This window comes from Rutilus rutilus (assembly GCF_951802725.1).
Source record: "Rutilus rutilus genome assembly, chromosome: 3".
Classification (NCBI taxonomy): Eukaryota; Metazoa; Chordata; class Actinopteri; order Cypriniformes; family Leuciscidae; genus Rutilus; species Rutilus rutilus.
Window position 1 is genome coordinate 4,826,204 of NC_140211.1, and position 20,496 is coordinate 4,846,699.

Here is a 20,496-nt window from a genome sequence, read left to right on the forward strand (position 1 = left end):
TTGAAATCGAAATTCTAGGAATGGACAGAAACACTAACTGATTGGCTAATGTCCACTCTATAAATTACATATCCTTTGGCCATCCATATTTTGCCCTCATGAAAAGCATGATGGTTCCAGTAAACACAACCTGCATACCAAGATGTGATTGGTTAGACGGGCATGTGGGTGTGTTTACCAAATACCCCAGTATAGATAGTCGGAACATTTGTCATGAAGCTGGAACACGTTCCCAAAGAAAACCCACATCAACAAAACATTTTCATGTTAGTACTCACAACAAATGAATGGGAACACTAGGCAAAAGTAGCAGATATCAGACAACACACATATGCTGGTACTCCCGGTTCAAATCATTGTCTTTCACATATAACAACAAGGCTCTTTTACAGTAATTCCATTTGATAAAAATGGAAAAATCATGGAAATGTTCTCATTACGTTTTCATGATGTTCATTATCTCGCTACTAAGTTTTATGTGTTGTCATAATGACCCATTTTCCATTGATGCAAAGTTTAAATTCAATTACGTTTTTTACATATAGTGCTTTTCACAGTGCAGGTTTACAAAGGTTAGATAGCAGCTGAACAACAGTGCCTTCAATGTTTTAGGAGGAAGAAACCTTAGCAATGACTCAGTTAACATGTTCAAGCATGTGTTTTGGGCAAAATAACATAAAAAAAGTAAACACAGATAGTTATTGGGTAATCAATTGTAAAGACTGATCTGTCTGAAGCAACTGGAGAATGCTTTTTATTATTTGGAAACAAAAATTCTTTAATATCTCAGCAGTGAAATTAAAAAAGCAATTTGTGACTTCTTAAAGTTTCCTACTTGTCAGATGTTTCTCCTGAGAAAGAGACCCCAGTAACCTCAAGAGTTTCAGATGAGATCTCAACAGTGTCTCAGATGGTGCTCATGTTTGCAAAGATACCAAAGTCTGCCATCAAAAAATATGAACTCGAACATTTCACATCAAATGATCTGAGCTGCTTCTTACTGGATGACAATGAGTGGCTCATTTGGGTCTGATTTATTTCAGGAGAACTATTTGAGATTAAGTAGATGAGCTATGAAAGAGCAACATCTGAGCAAGTCTCTCCATTTCATGTAATTGTTAGGAGAAACAGTCAGTATGTTAAAAAGATCTCATTTGTGTCTCTTAATTTCCAGCAGATTTTGTGAGCAGGTTTGAGATGTTGCACATGCTTCTCCGATAACAGCTGGACAAACTTTAAACATGCTTCAAAACATGGAAAAAATCACAGGTTTGGGGCGAGTTTCCAGGCCCGTCCAGTCATTTCAGACCAATAATAATAACTTGTAATCGTTTCATTCATGATGCTCACTTTAGGAGAAGGATATGTGATGTTCAGACATCGAAACTGTTGCTAGACAAACTCCATTTGACAGATGTGAAATCTTGGGAAACCAGTTCGTAGATATTTCTGAAGAAGACTTCAAAGATAGCAAGAGAACACAATACAAAGAACTGCCAGTCATGGTTCTTCAAACATGTTTGTGTACGTCTAATAATGGGTGTGTGTTATTAAAGTATAAAAGAAAACGCAACTCATTTCCCTGACAGCAGAGAAAGGTCAGTTCATCTCCACTCGGCTCGGCGCTGTGATTTCCTTGGATGTGTTGGAACATTTCTGTGATCTCCACAAGGATTAAAGCAGGTCGACTTCTTAAAGTTTAAAGTCCAATAGGATCCACGATGAGCAAATTTATTGATCGGATCAGAAACTCAATCCCGGGTCTGCGCCGCCCGGACAACAATGTCCCACCTCAAGGTGTTACCGTGGATATGGGAGAGGTTGATTATGAGAAGGAGCAGGACAAGAAAAAAATGTCGTTCTTCAATCCGCTTGACCCCGTGCCAAAATATGACTTTTACGCCAACGACACATTCTCTGGACGTATTAAAAGCACCAGACCATCACTGGATGTTCTGCGCAAACCAGTAAGTACATTTTAATTAAACAGTTATTTGAATGAAAATTCTTGTCTAATTTAACTTATTAACACATATATTTGAGTCTATTTGTTGATTTTCTGTATGTTTCTGTCAACAGCCGGATCCTGATGATCTTCCTCCACCACCAGAGGATGATGAACGGCCCAAAGTAAAACTCGTTCGCTTTGGATGGATTCTGGGAGTCATGGTGAGAAAACAGGAATCATATATTTGATCTCTTTAACATCTCAAGAAGTTTCTCCTAGACGTTAAATGATGAGCTAATGTTTAAATCTCCAGCTTCTCCGATTTTTCTCCTGAGAAAAATACCCAATTTGTCTCTACAAAGGAGAGATCTCAACATCAGAGAGCTGTGGGTGACCCGAGTTTAAATCTCGGCTCCAGTCTTGCCTCATACTGTCCTATCTAGGCAAAAAGCAAAATATTAACAAACTGTACTCATATTTGCGAAGATACCTGCTGTCAAAAGCCAGATGTCTCCCTCGGAGAACTCAAAAACTTCTTATCAAATTCACACAAGAGCTGATGTTCTGAGATACTGTCCAAATTTATCTTACCTCTATAGCCTATAGAATTTCAGGTCATATTTCTTCCAATAGTCAAATTAAATGAATAATAAAGTGATAAGTCTATTCTCAAGTCTCTCAGTACATTTCACCCAAATTGTCATTATCATTAAAAGCATCTGAATGTTTCTTGATTCTCATTACAGTGATGAGAACTGGGACATTGTGTTCAGCAGGGATGTAAACTTCTGTTAATTCGCCGTTTTGAAAGCAAAATGTGTCACCTACTTGATTCTTGCAGAAACAAAGAGTTTTGTTTGGTGGGTTTGTGGCGCGAACACATTTGTCAACCTTCGTTCTGCACGCTTTCGCTTGACTACAGTAGCGGCCAATCATGTGGCTGACTCCAGCCGTAGCCAATCACAAGTCTCGCAATCGCACTTCTGACTAAAGCAGCGACCAATCGCGCGCGAACAGGGGTTCTGCTTCTATGTGCGCGGTATGTTTTGCTGGACTATTGCGGCTTTTTCTCGATGCATACATTTGTATTTACATAATGTAAATATTTACATAATAAATATGATTGTTTGGTGCTATGTATATAGGTATACTCCCAAATAAAAGTGTATATAATTGTAATTAATTTATTTATTGTAAATATTTTTTAATCAAAGTAAATCTTTAAAAAGAAAATGTGTACTTGAAACTTATTCTTTCTTAAGAAATACCCTTTGAAGCCTTTTTCAGATCTGTAATTGTCTCACATTCATGAGTTTAAATAATGTTGAAATATTCTTACATCCACAGACCACTGATGAGTTTGCTGTGATTGTGTTTCAGATTCGCTGTATGTTGAACATCTGGGGTGTCATTATGTACCTGCGGCTGCCATGGATCACATCTCAAGCCGGACTCAGTGAGTTGATCACTTAGCGCTTCTCGAATGACTGTTAACAGTTTCATGTTTCCTCCCTCAGAGAATTGAAAGATCTAGACCTTATCTAAAGTCATTTGACCCATTTGTGCATTTTTGCTTGCAGTTCTGACCTACGTAATTATCTTCATGTCTATCGTTATCACAACAATCACGGCGACGTCAGTGTCTGCAATCTCCACCAACGGGAAGGTCAAGTCTGGTGAGTCAAATGAATTGTTTACCATAAAAACAGGAACATTTGATTTCAAATGTGTTTAATCAGAATCTTTGTCTCGTTTTCCAGGAAATATATAAATATATGCTACTTAAAACAATATAAGTTTACCTGAGATTTGTGAAATTGCCCAAGAAATGCATTGTTTTTATTTGTCTTAAACACATTTAGTGAGGCGTATTTTTTAAACTAGTGAAGCCAACTTGTCAAAGCAAGTGAAAACAGACTTGTTCATCTCCAGGTGGCACGTACTTCATGATCTCTCGTTCTCTGGGTCCGGAGCTCGGAGCGCCCATCGGATTGCTCTTCGCCTTCGCCAACGCTCTCGCCTGTGCGCTTCACACAGTGGGGTTTGCAGAGACCGTCAAAGATCTTCTGAAAGTGAGACATGCACACATTGTAGGGCTTGACGGAAACTCAGAGAGCAGCTTTATAGAATAAAGCACAGTCACATGACAAGAGTGATGCGCAATGACGGGGCATTCTAAAACACACTCTAACGTGAAACAAGCTTCACTTTGCTTACTATAATGCATAGTAATAAAAGCATTCTATGTACAGAAAAGCAGATGAGTCAAGAATATGAACTCAGCGTATTTAATTACACGTTAGGCATTCTCCGAAAACCGTTATAAAGAAAACACTTAATGTGGCTTAATTAGTGATATTAAAAGACCAAACTCAGTAAACACCGCACTAAGCAATGCCATGTACATTAAAGCAGATGAGCCCATATGACGAAAGAAAGCACATTTGTGTTCAGGGTGCGAGAGATAGCTTGTTATATTTCTCCCTCTGTGTTTATAGAAATCTACATCTAAGTACATTAAGGCACATTAAGCTTTTTCACGTTAAGCGTTTTTTAATGTCCTGAGAGGACTGACAGGACAATGGCAGAAGCAAAAGCGCAAGAGATCTTTTGGTAATAAAAGTTGCATTTCTTTGTTTAATAGAAGTGAATTTGTGCTTGTTAGTATAGTTATAACTAGCATTTGTTTTAAAGTAAGGAGAAAATTCAAAGATCTTTAATTTATTTGTGTTACAAAGTGAGAATCATCCGTCTTATTCATTTTGTTAATTACAGTTCGATGTGTTTAATATAAGCAAATTTTCCAGTGTAGAATACTATTTTATTTGTTGACGTGTTTGTTGTTGACGAAGGAAAGATCTTACGTTAAAGATTAAAATAAGCGCTACAGGTCCATCATTGACAGGCAGGGGTCAGCAGGCAGTGCAGGCGACCAGGGCGGACCTGGCGGTTCAGGGCTGCAGGGCGGACCAGACAGTTCAGGAGACCATGACAACGCTGCCTACATGGTCCTATCACAGGACCTCCTGCCCCCCCAAAAAATGTCCTTGGGGGCGGCTATGGGATTATGGGCAGGAACAGACCCCAGCTCAGAAACAGACACCGGAACAGGAACAGACACCGGAACAGGAACAGACAGCGTGACGGCGGCCGTCTCTGCTGAGGGCTCAGGTTCAGGCGTGGTGGTGGCCATCTCTGCTGAGGGCTCAGGTTCAGGCGTGTCAGCGGCCATCTCTGCTGAAGGCTCAGGTTCAGGCATGGCGGCGGCCATCTCGTCCGGAGACACTGGCTCGTCGGCGGCCATCTTGTCCGGAGACACTGGCTCGGCAGAAGTGACATGAACAGTCTCTGGATCTGTAGACATGACGGGACGAGGCTGTGGAATGAGGGCTATTGTGGGAGAACCACGTTTCTCCTCCATGATCCCCACAGCATATACAGAGCCACTCAGTTGCAGGGCCAAGTAAATAAAATCCTAAAGTCCAATGGGGATTGTGCAGTGGCATGGCTGACCCGAGTGTCTCTGATAGTCCCCCTCTAAAAAAAATCATGAGGCACAGAGAGTCCATAGAAGTGACATTTGCCAGATTGATAAAGTCTCTCACGTATTCCTCGATGGGTCGATCTCCCTGACGGAGACACATAATCTGTGCTGCTGGATTCATGGCGGCGAAGTCTTCGGTCACAAACTGCTCCGAGACTCGAAGGTGGAGAATCCAAATGCAGCTTTTATTAAGAGGTAATCCAAAGAACAGGCAAGGTCAAACACAGGCAGGCAGTCCGTACAAACAAACACACAAAACAGGCAGGGGTCAGAGGCAAAAGAGTAATCCAGGGAACAGGCAAGAAATCCCAAAACCAAGAGACATGAAAACCAGGAGAATGCTCAGAATTGCAGTGTGACACTAAAACAAAACTTCGCCGTGAGTGAATGAGTGAACATGGAATAAATCGGCTGAAACTAATAAGGTAATGAGATACAGGTGAATGCAATCAGTGATGATGAGTCCGGGCAGTGAGTTCTGGGAAATGTAGTTTGTGAGAGTGACAATAGTCTGGTGTGGAGTGCCCTCTAGTGGCTCTTAAGGGCACTCCAGCTGGTGACCATTACAGCAGACTCATAGACTCGGATGACCTTCACTGATGTGCGCTGTGACGTCATGAGACATTTGTTGACTGTTTTTATTGTGGTTCAGGCTACTAACTAATAAATAGACAAATTAATAACATACATTTTATTTATTTTTTAAAGACATTTATTTATTTAAATCTCATCCACAATTGTTTTCTTTATTCTCAGGACTATAAATCTCAGATGGTGAGTGATGTCAATGACGTGAGGATCATTGGTGCAATTACTGTCGTCATCCTGCTCTGCATCACATTCGCTGGCATGAGTTGGGAGGCGAAGGTATACTGTCCTCTGACCCTGTTTTCGATCATTTCCCAAAACTGCCTCTTGTAACATAAATGTTCTTCTTGGTTTTCACTCCACCACAGGCTCAGATCCTGTTCTTCATCGCGATCATGCTCTCCTTAATTAGCTACTTTATTGGGACGGTCCTCCCCCCCGACGAAGTTAAGAAGGCTGCAGGATTTTTCGGCTACCAATGTGAGTAAACAATATTCAGATCGAATGTGGCCTTCAAGTGCATCTAGTTGTTTCTAAGTTTGGGAGTCGTTATTTCGACCTGTTGCAACAAAACAAATAAACAGTAGATGACAAGCTCTTGTTTACCAAGCTCAGAACCGCAACGTTAACACAGCATGTGATTCATGCATGTGTAGCCCCTTCAGTTCGCACTCCCCGAATATTAGGATCCCCCTTGAGATTAGGGGAGTGAGGTTTACACGCACTGCTCACACTAGCCTCCTTTTGTTGCCCTCACCCCCTAAACCTAACTCCCATTTGGGTCACGGCACCACTGTAGCCCCTCCAGTTTTCACCGCCAGCTCAAAGCGGGACGTAAAGGTCCGCATGGGAGGTGGGCTCTCTAACAAGGAGGCTAAAGACTGCAGTCTTTAGTGTCAGTCGCTAGATCGCCCCTTGAGATTAGGGGAGTGAGGTTTATACACACAGCTCACACTCGCCTACGTCTGATACACATGACATCATGCAATAATCATGCAGCTTTTTTTTTTTTTTTTTTTTTTTTGACCTAAACCGTGAAATAACTTTGTCAAATTATGAACATTCAACTTGATGTTGGTTTGTGTTGGAACAACCAAACCTAATCCCAGTTTTCTTCTTCCAGATGATATTTTCATGTCCAACCTACTGCCTGCCTTCCGAGGTGCAGATGGAAATTTCTTTAGGATGTTCGCCATCTTTTTCCCAGCTGCTACTGGAATTCTTTCTGGCGTCAACATCTGTGGAGATCTCAAGGTAATATTGCAATTTTTCAGGCAGAGCGCGTAACGTAGGAAAGTCACCATGCCCTAAAACACTACAGAAATTTGTGTCTGTGGTTTTCCAGGATCCAACGGGTGGGATTCCTAAAGGGACACTGCTGGCCATACTGTGGACCACCTTGAGCTATTTATTGATCTCAATCACATGTGGTGAGATTAGACCATTTTCCGTCACACCTTTTTGTATCATAAACTCTTATGAAATTAATTGAAATGTGCGTCTTATTGGTGATCCGTTCTCCTCACTGAATCACCTCCTCTCTTCCTCCTCAGCTGCAACTGTTGTAAGAGACGCTTCTGGCAATGAGACTGATAGTTTAGCGCTATCAAATTATTCGATTAACTGCAACGGTCTGGGCTGTAAATTTGGCTGGAACTTTGACCGGTGTGAACAGAACATCACATGCAGCTCTGGACTGGCAAACAACTTCCGTGTGAGCGCATTGGCCTATATGGTTATAGTTTTCATTATTTTGTTGTTGAATGGATGGATAGACTTACTAATAGCTCTTAATGTTTTTTGTTTTGTTTTGTTTTTTTCAGGTTCTTACCACTGTTTCAGGATCTGGCATTTTGATCACCATTGGTGTCTTTGCCGCCACCTTGTCATCAGCGCTGGGTTTCTTGGTGTCTGCACCTAAAATTTTCCAGGTTGATGATGTGACGGTTTTGATTTAATGTTGTACTGTATATCCTGCAGTTGACTGTAACATTTTAGTATGTGTGTTTTCATACAGTGTTTGTGTAAGGATAATATCTACCCCTACATCGGCTTTTTCGGGAAAGGTTATGGGAAAAACAACGAGCCTCTACGTGCATACTGTCTCGCGTTTCTCATCGCTATGGCTTTCATCCTCATTGGTGAGTCCTGGATCTCCTCCAGATCAGTTACTGAGGTGTTTCTCTCTGCGGACGCTTTAACATTTGGTGTCATGTTGATATTTTCAGGTAATCTGAACACAATCGCTCCTCTGATCTCCAACTTCTTCCTCTGCTCTTACGGCCTCATTAACTTCAGCTGCTTCCATGCGACGGTCACCAGATCACCTGGTGAGATCATCATCATCATCAGTTTTGCATTGTGAACAGATAAACAATAATGTACTCTATACATATATATATATATATATATATATATATATATATATATATATATATATATGAATGGGTCCTTCCAACTTTTCATCATCTATTGAACTCGAAGGGACTTTTACAGCTTGTTTTACTATTTAACAAAATGTTTTATTCATTATAATTGTATTACTAATAAATGGATGTAAAAGCTAAAATTTAGTTGTTGCTCTGTGGGAGATTAAACATAAGGTTTAAAATTTGCTTCCATTTAATTTGGTTTGTAGTATAGTGTTATTATAAAATGCCCATAACATTTTGTGCAGGACTTTTCCTGGTCTAGAAATCACACTTTTAAAATGACACTTCCTCAAATATCCTGGTATAATACTTGGAATTCTGTTTCTTCAAAGAAAAAGAAAACCAACAGTTGTTGTGGAGTGAAATACAGTAAAATAAGAAATATCTTAATTGCTATATTTTAAGTCATTCTGAAGCCCTTTTTGAGAACAGCTGTTCTGACCTAATATTTGTGTTTGTCATCCGTCTCTCGCAGGCTGGCGGCCGCAGTACCGTTTCTTCAATCCATGGGCGTCTCTGTTTGGTGCTTGCTTGTCTTTTGTCCTCATGTTTCTGTTCACATGGTGGGCCGCTCTTGTCACGTTCATTGTCGTCATCTTCCTCATAGGTTATGTTTCCTATACAAAGCCTCGTGAGTAACCTTATTGTTTGTCTGGTTTGCTTTCAATGACCCAATATGTTGCAGATTATGACTTACATTTTCCATTTATGATCATCAAAATATCATTTATGTTCAATTATTTGAACTCATTGACTGTTGTCTGATTGTGTGTCCAGAGATTAACTGGGGCACGTCTTATCAGGCCAGTATCTACAATATGGCTTTGTCCTTCTCGATGTCTCTGACTGGTGTGAGTGATCATGTCAAAAACTACAGGTGAGACTGTAAAAGTAAATATAACCAATCTGATCTGATCACGATACACCAGCCGCTCATGATAAGCTCTCTCTTAGGCCTCAGTGTCTCGTTCTGACCGGCCCTCCGAACGCCCGTCCTGCTCTGGTGGACTTTGTGGGCACTTTCACCAAAAGCATCAGCCTTATGATCTGTGGGAACATTATCATGGTAAGAACTAGAGCTGGGCCATTTTTGATGCACAATCTAACATCGATAAGTCTATGATATGAAATATCATGCAAATGGGTTGAAGCTATTTACTTTATTAATAAAAGATCCCGGTTCGATTCATAAATGCATGCCCATTACAATTCTGTCCAACGTCACTCAGAAATGCATCACGTTATGAAAGTTAAACAGAATGCAAACACAAGCAGCATTTTATTTTGACAACTTAAATATATGCACTACCATTGTAAAGTTTGGGATCAGTGAGATTATTAATGTTTATAGCGATGGTATATAACTTTAGGATGCACATTAGCAATAGCGATTCACCCTCCATTGATTGTATCGTTAATTTAATAGCACAGTGAATATTTAGAGCTGCTCCAGCAGGGCTCAACCACTCAAGAGCAGAGAGTGATTTTTTTTTTTTTTTTTTTGTCAAATTAAACATTGAGGACAAAGACAGCAATGGGTTTATTAGGCTGCTGTCACTTTAAGAGCTGCACGTATCCAACATACTGTTACTCGCATGTTTTATTTTCAACTGTTCACGTTCCCTTAAGACATAACCGACTGTATCGCAAGGATACTTGCCTATACAGGCATTTGGACATCATTTTGTTTGAATTTGTCCGTTCAAGCTTATTAAGAAATGAAAGAGAAGATCTAATGGGCTATTCGCGCATTTCTGAGAGGCAGCTTTCTGGCCGCTCGCTTTGGATGTTGTGCATAGAAAAGTTCTTGAAAACATGTGATTACTGAAGTGCATTCCTGTTGTAATGTATGGAACCACTATTTATAAGTAAATCATGTAAAAGTTAATGTTTTTACTTGCTCAAATACGATTGTTTTATTTATTCAAATGACACATGTGCTGCGTGAACAATCAGCAATCAAGAGCAATCAAGTGCGCTCTCTCTCTCTCTCTCTCTCTCTCTCTCTCTTTACTGTCGGTTAACGTTAGTAATATGCTCCTCCTCCCCTTCTGCTCTCTGTTTGCTCTGTTGTCTGTTTCTTTGTCACAAGCATTGTATAGTATTGGTTGTTGGTATCGTAGCATTGTAATGAGTACGAGCATGAGTACACAAGCACAGTATTGGCCCGATACCGAAATCGGTGCATCCCTATATAGCGTTTTTATTACAAAAAACCTGATTGGCACAATCAGATCACCTTGATTTCACCAAACAGCTTATTCAGTGTGCACTCATGATGTGAAGGTGTCATGGGTTTATTGCGCTCTCATGCTTTCAGGAGGACGAGAAGTCCAGTTTTCCGCAGCACAGTACCGATATGCTGGTGGACTGGCTGAATCAGAGGAAGGTTCGTTCTTTCTACACGTCCTTCAGTGCCGACAGTCTGAAAGAGGGCGCGTACAATCTCATGCAGGTAAGACCATCGCTAATCTGTCCTAACACCTTTTTCTTCTCCTCATTAAATCCTTCTCAAAGACTCAATCATCTTTCTAGGCTTCAGGTCTTGGTAAACTGAAGCCGAACACCCTCGTTATGGGATACAAGACGAACTGGAAGGAATGTAAACCTGAGAGCTTACAGGACTACGTCAACACCATCAGGTGAGTTCAGATGCTGCTTTTGTTCACAAATATCAGTTTATTTGTCATTCAGTTCTTTGTATATTGACTTTTGTTTCATGTTTTTTTGTTTAGCGAAGCGTTTGACTCCAGTTACGGCCTTGCAATTCTGAGAATGATGGATGGATTGGACGTTATGGATGCTTTGCAGAGTTCAGGTCTGTACTGTGTGTTTTATACAGTATAATGACTTAAAAATGCATTGGTGCTGCAGTTTGAATCATAAAACAAAGTCTGACGTGGGTCTATTTTGAGCAGCAGGCAGATCATCTGCAATTGATAATCCGGCATTCGATGCAGACGAAGTCCCGCAATCCGAAAAAGATGAGACAGACCGAAATTCAGGTGACAAACACACTTGAAGTCTTTTTTGGTGCACTTTTACCCAATTGGCACTGCTGGTGAAATGTTGTGACAAACTAGAACGTTACAATCAACCGTCTGCACTGCAAGCAGTGAAATCCTGATGTCATCACCCAATCGACTAATCAGAACAGTTCCACTCTAATGAATTACTTTATGTTCAGACAATTAAACACACAGATGTAGTAGAAAAATATTGATAGTTTGTCAAAATTCACACTGATGCCAATGGAAGCAAGAAAATAACCATTCAAATACAATCTGACTGCATGTTTTAGACATACCAAATGCCATTATAAGGTTTACTGTATCCTTCTCTCAGCTCACTGTTATGCTTTTAAAGGGGTGGTTGATTATGATTTCACTTTTCTAACTTTAGTTAGTGTGTAATGTTGCTGTTTGAGCATAAACAACATCTGCAAAGTTACAATGCTAAAAGTTCAAAGCAAAGGGAGATATTTGCTTTTAAAGAAATTGCTTTTTAAGAACTACAACAAACGGCTGGTAGGGACTACACAAGCTTCCTCCCGGGTTAGTGACATCACCAACCCTAACATTTACATAAACCCCGCCCCCGGAACACGATTTATAGATGTCATGAAAGAATGTGCTAATCAATGACTAGAAGATAACTATACATCAGCTACATACATTTATCAACTAACCATTCAGAAATGTCCTGTTGCATTCTACATGTTGTCACTTCTTCTTGAGTCTCTCCATCATTGACTCCGTTGACATCATCTGATTCCGGTTTGAACATAAAAGGCTAAAAGTTTTTAAAATTTTCAGTGCATGTCAGTGTGAGGTAAAAGGGCACAAGCTGCCGAAGCTCCGCCCCCTGTGCCGGGAGCAGCAGCTCATTTGCATTTAAAGGAACAGACACAAAAACAGTGCGTTTTTGCTCACCCTCAAAAAGTGACAACTTTAACATGCTATATAAAAATATCTGTGGGGTATTTTGAGCTAAAACTTCACATACGCACTCTGGGGACATCAGAAATTTAAGGAAAAGTGGATGTATTTACATGTAAATCCGACTGAGTCAGACTCTCTAACTGCGCCACATCGCAAAGAAACATGGCAGAGCTCATCGTCCATCATAGCTTGCCAATCAACTAAAAATATTCACGATTAAGCAGTTTAAAACACAAATTACATTTACTTGCCTAAAAAGTCATCAGTCATTGTGACTGTGAAGTGTCACATGACAAGCTTGATGCGTCGCCATGGAAACAGGAATGTGAAACATTCTAAACTAACAGAGAATGTATTACATTTATTTTGAATTTAAATCCTGATGTCATCACCCAGTCAGTCAATCAGAGCAGTCCTGTTATAATCAGCAAAACTGCATTGTAGACAGGGTGCACTAACTTTTTCTCAATCAAGCTTTGGCTGGCGTGATGTAAATGTTTTTTTACACATGTCTCACCTGGTTTTTGACTCCCCATCCAGATATTTCTGACGATGACTCGAACGATCAAGTCAGGTCGGTATTTCAGACGAAACAGGGAAGGAAGACTATTGACATCTACTGGATCTCTGATGATGGAGGTGAGATACGACTGCATGAATGATACATAAACTCATTGTGGAAAAAAAAAAAAAATCATGGAATGAAGTTCCAAACTGGTTCAGTCTGGGTTGGTAGACAAACATGGTTTTGGTCTTGGTAAAGCTCAAGGGGGTCTGATAAACCTCCAGCACTATCTGTTTCCACTCCCATTTTCTTATTATGAATGCTGTTGCTCTCTTTCAGGTCTAACTCTTTTAGTGCCGTATTTGTTGACCAGAAGAAACCGCTGGAAAAAGTGCAAAATCAGAGTGTTTATCTTAGGAGACCAGGAGACCATGAAGGAAGACCGTAAAGAGTAAGTGGATCATTATATCATCATCATCATCATCTGTTACTAGTTTTGATATGCAGAAACAGTGGTTCTTTAAACGGTTGTTCTCATTCCAGCATAAAAATGCTGTTGAAGACATTCCGGCTGGAGATCGAGGACATTGTCGTGATAACAGACGTGGATAAAGCTCCTCTGCCTAAAAAGTGAGAAATGTTCACAAATAAACATGGACAAAAACTTGCAGGTTTGTAGGAATGCTGCCTAAATGTGCTATCGGAAACATCCTACTTACCACTTCTGAGCACTGTTTGGTAAATGGTCAAATTATTATTTTTAATGTTTTCCTTTTCCTGTAGTGTGTAATGTATCTGGTTGTGTTTGTATATAATCTTCAAATTAGTCTACAAAGCTCATAGTCTTCCACAAAGCGATTTATTCTATCTAACAGAGAACACTTATCCAGACCTGCCATAAAAGTCCAGATATCACTTCCTCAAAAGCCCACGTCACAATGTGAAATTTTAGCATAATGTCCGCAAAAAGGCAAGGCTTCTGTGAATTGAAGTGTTGTCGTCATGTCGCGGAGACGCTGTGTGTTGGATGCGAAAGCAAAACCGTTTTTGCTTCCAGAGGTCAATAAGAGTTTCAGATTTGTTTATAAAGCTCTCCCTGAGCTGTACAACTGCATTTTACAGAGTACAGCTTCCTGAACCAGGGGGACTACTATGCCGGCTATAAACTTTAGACTAGTTGCCACTGTGAAACGCTCTGCTCAAGTCGTGCTTGTGTAACGGAGGCCATTAAGAGCTGTGAGAGTAATCCTCACTCCCCTGATCTCAAGAAGTGCAATAGCAACTGGCACTGCAGTCTTAAGCGTCCTTGTTGTTAGCGCACCCGCTTCCCATGCTGGAGACGCTGGTTCGAGGCCCACTTGGAGCGGGGTGAGTAGGACCGGAGGGGTTACAATGGTGCCGTGACACGGATGGGAGTGAGGTTTAGGGGGTGAGTGTAACGTAGGCCAGTAACAGCTGTGAGAGTAATCCTCACTCCCCTGATCTCAAGAGGTGCATTAGCGACTGACGCTGTGGTCTTTAGTGTCCTTGTTAGCGTGCCCACTTCCCATGTCGGAGATGCCTGTTCGAGTCCTGCTTGCATTTTCAAATGCTATAGAAGCCTTGGAAGCTTAAACTCGCGATAATAGCGAGGCCTGTTACATTTCTGATGCACGCTTGAGGTGTTTGTCCAATCACAACCTAATGGGTCAGGTGGCCAATTAGAGGAATCAATTTGAAGAAATCAGCGTGTTTCAGACATACTGGGAATAGAGGAGCTGTAATAATGCACAGTATGTAAAAATTCTTCTTCCTCTCTGTTCCTGTAGTTGGCAGCGGTATGAGGAAAACATCGCCCCCTTCATGCTGAGTGAAGAACAGGCTGGAGGAGACGTACAGGAGCTCAAGAGACTGAGTCCATGGAAAGTTTCCAACAAAGACCTGGAAGCCATAAAACCCAAGGTGTGTGTGCTTGCTGGTGTGGGTCGTTTTGAACACGAGTGCAATCCATCAGACCCTCCATTTGACTGTCTTTTATTTTCAGGTGGAGAGGTCGGTGAGACTAAACGAGATCATCAAGAAGAACTCCATCCCAGCGGCTTTGGTTGTAATGTGAGTATTGCTAGTTAGAGCAGTTTACCCATCCCATATGATACGTCATTTTCATGTATCAATCCAAAGTGATTCACCAATGAGTGACATCACAAGAAATTGGTCATACTTGCATAATTCGGGGCCTTTGAGAACGAAAGCAAAACCAGTTGAGGCTTCTTAACTCGCTTAACTAATATGACCAGCGTTGCCAGTCAATGTATGCCTGATAACAGCTCTAAACAGAATGTGTGTGTGTTTCAGTTCTCTTCCAGTCCCTGATGTCAACTGTCCCAGTTCTCTCTATATGGCCTGGGTGGAAGCGCTGAGTTACGGCATCCACTGTCCCGCCCTGCTCATACGAGGAAACCAAGAGAACGTCATGACCTTCTACTGCCAGTAAAACACTCACATTAATGCGAGTTCATCATTAAACACAATAATTCCTGCAGGTGAAGCTGCTGTCAGTTTCAGTCATGTGAAGATGTTAAACTTGCTGTGAATCAGACCTGGTGAACTGAAATCAGCTGCTTAATCCTCAATATGTATATGTATATGTATATCACATGGTCATAGTCTGTATTATCTTCAAGGATGTCAGGTCAGACAGAGTCGACTACAAATAATATAAATAAATATAAAATATATAAAATATAAATGCAATGGAGTTATGTTGGTGGAGGGAAGTCATTTATCTCAGGACTTTCATTTCAAAGTAGAATATAAGAGTTTCATGCCATAATAATAAAGACTCAATAATAATGTTATAAAAATGTTACATTTTGACTGTATATGAATGGTAAATTATTAGGTTGTTGTTACAAATATGCACAATTACAAATATGTTCTTGATGTGCTCTTCAATGTGAAAAATATAATTTCATACAATGGCAGACATCTCAGTTTTCATTGATTGTCTCATTACACCAAGTTAAAAAAATAAACTTTTAAAATACATTAATGCTGTAAGATCTCGATCACAACATATATTTAACAGATGAGTATATTATTTTCTTAGGATAAAAGTGCCTGGCAAATGCATAAACGCAAATGTAAAACACCAGTTGATTCAAAGGCACTGAAAAGAATTTAAAAGATGATGAAGAAAAGTGAGCTTGATGTTTTGCATTTAATAAAATGACTTGCACACATTTTGAAGTGTGACTTTTGGGGCTGCTAACCTAAAACACACACTCAGGTTTATTAATAATTAGCAAGTATGTTTGTTTAACCTCAAATTATGATTCTTAAATTTTAAACGTAAATGATTTATGAGGCTCCAATATTATCAGATTGTGCTTTGTACATAGATTACATATTGACCAGCAGCCTCTTCCGGCATGGCTCAGTTTCTGTGATCTCAATCGGCCACACTCTTGTTCTTTATGATTATTTTGATGATTTGAAATGTTTAATGATTCTGATGATCCTTATGATTTTAAGTAATTCGATTTTTAAAATCTGGTGTAAGTGTGTTAAAAGCTCAGATCATTTGAGACATTTTGAGATGACTTTTGAATGCAGACTTTGGTGTCTAGACAAACCATAAAATAGTTTGAGACATTACTGATCTCTTTTAAAACTAAGTTTTCTAGCTTGGTCAACCCTTTACGAATCCTGAATGATCTTATTTCCCACTGCTGAAATAAATGGAGCTTATTTGTTTTAGATGGATTAATATTCTGAGAAGCACACCTGGCTGTGTACGAAAAAGTAGGCAGCTGACCTGTTGCCTCAATGCCCATTAACTTCCAATGGCCACGAGAGATACAGTAGACAGTCCTTACAATGGCATGCACTGTATAAACGTCCTAGATTATGATAACTTAATTTCCAGAACTTTTTTTAATGTTTTAGGAAGCTATTGTCTGCTAAAAATGTTTTTAAAAAATAAAATAAAATAATGTTTTGTCATCTGAACAATAAGCATGTCTTTAATGAACACACTTGATTTCTATCCCTCACAGCCTCGTTCAATCCTGTCAAAAATGTAATATTCCACACTAGCAAGGCTAAATGCGATCTAAATGGTTGTCAAAGTGTGTGTCGCCCTCTACAGACGTATTGTAATGAGGGTAAGTGAGACTTACCAAGTTTTCAAATCTTCTTCACTTTCAACACTCAAATATATCGCACTGACGACAGGCTCGCAACAATTCTGTAGTTTCTTCTAAATGGCGCTCATTGTGCGCGCTTATGTAAACAAACCAACGGTCTCAGGAGCGCGCCGGATTCAAATGAGGGAGGACACGAATGCGCCTTAAATTAGGCTATATTCTTCACATAAACAATCGAAAGAATAGGCCATTATCACGCTGATACGTAGTACTTCCGCATTCGGTGATCTTTGTGCACTGCCACTTCCGGTGAATCACTCATCACTCTGGCGAACCCACAATGGACGACCCTAAGTTTACGTATACTGCATCCCTGGTAAATTTACCCAAAATAACTTTTTCTGACGTACATCGACTAACTGAACAACACTCCATCACAGCCCGCTCCAAAGTGGACAAGGGATACAGTTTCTTTTTCGAGAACTTCATCTACGACTACGAAGGTGAGTGGCTACTAGCTAGCTAACATAACATTACATTAGCTAGGTAGGTTAGCTTATGCTAACGTCAGTTTGGCGTCAGCTCAGATGTTCGTATGGTTATAAGGTGTTTAACCTACGTTAAACCCAACTAAAGTAAGATTATTCACAGGCTGAGTCAATACTACGGAGTCCGGGAAGTCCCCGCTACAATTGAGAATCACTTTAGGAATGCAGACGCAGATAAGACAATTTTATGTATTCCGATTAATACACAATAAAACAATATACAATAAGATTCGTTAACAACGTATACCTCCTGGAGTTCTTCTAAAATGAGGGCGAGCCACAAATCCGTGAGTACAGTTTACAAACCCGTGGGAACGGATTGCGAAAGCGTGGGCACGGTTTATGAATTTGTGGGTAACGTACAGATTGCAAAAACTGAAGGCACGGTTTACAAAACCTGAGAGCGCGGATTATAAACTCGTGGGTTCGGTTTATTAATCCGTGGGCACGATTTGTTAAACCAAGGGAACAGTTTGATAATTCGTGAGTACGGTTTATAAACTGAGCGGACAGATTTTAAGACCGTCGCCACGGATTTTTTTTTCTCTGACAGGTGACTTCCCGGGCTCCGTACTATTCAACCATTTCATTTGTATTCTGATAGGAAGAACGTTATCCTCTATATCTGTCTGTGTCAGCTAGCTAACATCAACATACGAGTGTCCCTTTTGCTACAAAGAACAATCCACAGTATATGCATTAATTATAGTTTTGTCTACCAGTGTCCAACATCATTGGCAGGGCGGTGGTTGTCAGGTCTAGGTGTTACAGGTCGATGAGGAAGCGAGAACAGCCCCATTATTTGAAGGTTTTTTTAGGAAGCTAAGGCATAATGGCAAGAAGTTTAACCCCTTACACTGTTACCTGTTTACATTAAGTCAGTCAACAGCCATGTGCAATAAATTGCTATACCTTTGTGACATACGTACGGTATGCAAAATATCAATATCATGATAATGTAACTTTGCATTTAAATTCTTTAATATCCTGTTTGTTGAATCCAACATGTTAATGGTGTAAGGGGTTAACTACTCTACTGCGGTTGCAGTTTTCCTAGGATTTTTGGTTAATTGAAATGCTCTTCCTTACATTTCTATATCATTTGCAGCAAGATTTTCATTTTAGTTTAACTTTATCAACTAAAATTATTAGTGTTGTGTCTTTAATGTAGATTGTTTTCCAAGCTGATGCAGCCGAACTTCAAGAAACCTCATGCAGCTGTACAGCAGGCAAGGTTCTGTGCAACCATCTAGTGGCCTTGTTGTTCCAGAGTGCCCATTACAGCATGTTGCAGGTAAAAGCTGTGGTCTGGGATGATGTTTACATGGGCAGGTTGATTGGAGTGACACTGGTTCTAGAGGTCTACCTTTGACTGTTAACAAGCACATCCTCAATCCCGGTTTGCTGTTCTATCTCTTGTTTTGCAGGTGAGAGCTGTACCACCACCTGTGGCCTGCACAGGCTCTCTGCAAACATGGCATCGACCAAGGACAAAGGTAAGATTGTAGCCGCGTGGAGCTGCACCGCATTGAATAGACTTCCAGTCTATTTTTCAGCCGTGGCGTGAGCTGCCCCGCGTGCCACCCTTCGCTCCACGAGCAGTGTGTCCCAAACGTTACACCTGGGACACACTGTTCACGGAGCGAAGCGTGGTGCGCGTGGCAGCTCACGCCACGGCTGAAAAATAGACTGGAAGTCTATTCAGTGCGGTGCAGCGCGTGGGGCAAGATACTGTCAAGCAAGATACTATTACAATCATGGCTACTTGTTAATATCATTCCCAGGGGATCCATGCAGAGTCGGTTCAGGACTTGGTTGTTAGGAGACCAAAGCCATCCGCCAGGAGTGTATGCAAATCAACACTCTATCAAGCATACACAGGTAATGTTACTACTGTAACTAATATCATACTGTTGGCTGCCGTATAATACATAATTGTATCTTGCCACTTTTATACACATAGATTATGTAGCAAATATAACACTGCAGTGAGCAAATCTCCAGAAAGACTCTTGACATCAGAATTGAAAACCAAAACAAGCTGCAAGAGATGTGTGGATAATTTAACTCTTACTGTTTTTAATTTTACGTTTCAGGATCCCTCCCTGACCCGCAAGTCTTGTCTCTTGGGAAAGGACTGAAAAACTTCAGGCCGCAACCACTAATATCCTCAGTGCTGCATGGCTTGTCTCAACTCTCCATGGTCGACTCCAGGTTCGGACCTGTGCCGCGAGGTTCACCCCTGTCCTACCAGTGTCCTCCTGTGGTCAAACGCGGAAATTATGTCGAACACCCAGATGCACCAACATTCCCTAAACTGCCTTTAGAGGGGTCAACATTTCCCACTGCTTTTCCAAACTTTGACCCAAACTCCCAACAGTTTCTCCATTTTGACATCTTAACTGTGACACACGAGATGGCAGCTGAGAGAGAGGAGCAGACACGTGAGCAGTCTGAGTGCCCATTATGGCAAGCTTTACGCAAGCCTAGAGTGACAGCTAGTAGGTTCTATGAGGTTAGCCATGTGAAAGGGCCATCTTCTGGCCAGACCCTGGCAGGGCGGATACTTAAGGGAGTAGGCCAAACTCCCGCCATGAAGAGGGGCCTTGAACGGGAGCCACAGGTGCTGGAACAATATTCAAAACATTTCAATGTAAATGTCTCACGCTGTGGATTTGTCATCCATCCTGATGCTCCTCACCTCGGGGCTAGCCCCGATGCAAGGGTATATGACCCTAGTGCTGTTCCCTGTTTTGGGCTTGCTGAAGTTAAATGCCCAGACATCTCTAGCATTTCTGAGGCAGGACATGTGAAAATGGTGAATGGTCAGGCAAAACTGAAGCAGAATCATAAATACCACTGG

The 20,496-nt window shown here is 40.8% G+C and overlaps 1 protein-coding gene across 1 annotated transcript; it reads left to right on the plus strand.

Moving 5' to 3' along the window:
• The first annotated feature begins 1,586 nt into the window (after positions 1-1,586).
• Positions 1,587-16,180, plus strand: LOC311287517 (solute carrier family 12 member 3-like). The gene is made up of 26 exons (XM_084404406.1): positions 1,587-1,967; positions 2,080-2,169; positions 3,329-3,404; positions 3,529-3,624; positions 3,881-4,020; positions 6,249-6,359; positions 6,449-6,560; positions 7,204-7,334; positions 7,426-7,510; positions 7,634-7,794; positions 7,904-8,011; positions 8,098-8,221; positions 8,309-8,410; positions 8,988-9,143; positions 9,290-9,389; positions 9,467-9,578; positions 10,833-10,967; positions 11,048-11,154; positions 11,248-11,330; positions 11,431-11,517; positions 12,994-13,092; positions 13,298-13,409; positions 13,502-13,588; positions 14,767-14,899; positions 14,982-15,049; positions 15,293-16,180. Exons 1-26 carry the CDS (start codon positions 1,722-1,724, stop codon positions 15,429-15,431), a joined length of 3,000 nt encoding a protein of 999 aa, XP_084260532.1. The 5' UTR covers positions 1,587-1,721; the 3' UTR covers positions 15,432-16,180.
• Positions 16,181-20,496: the final 4,316 nt, after the last annotated feature.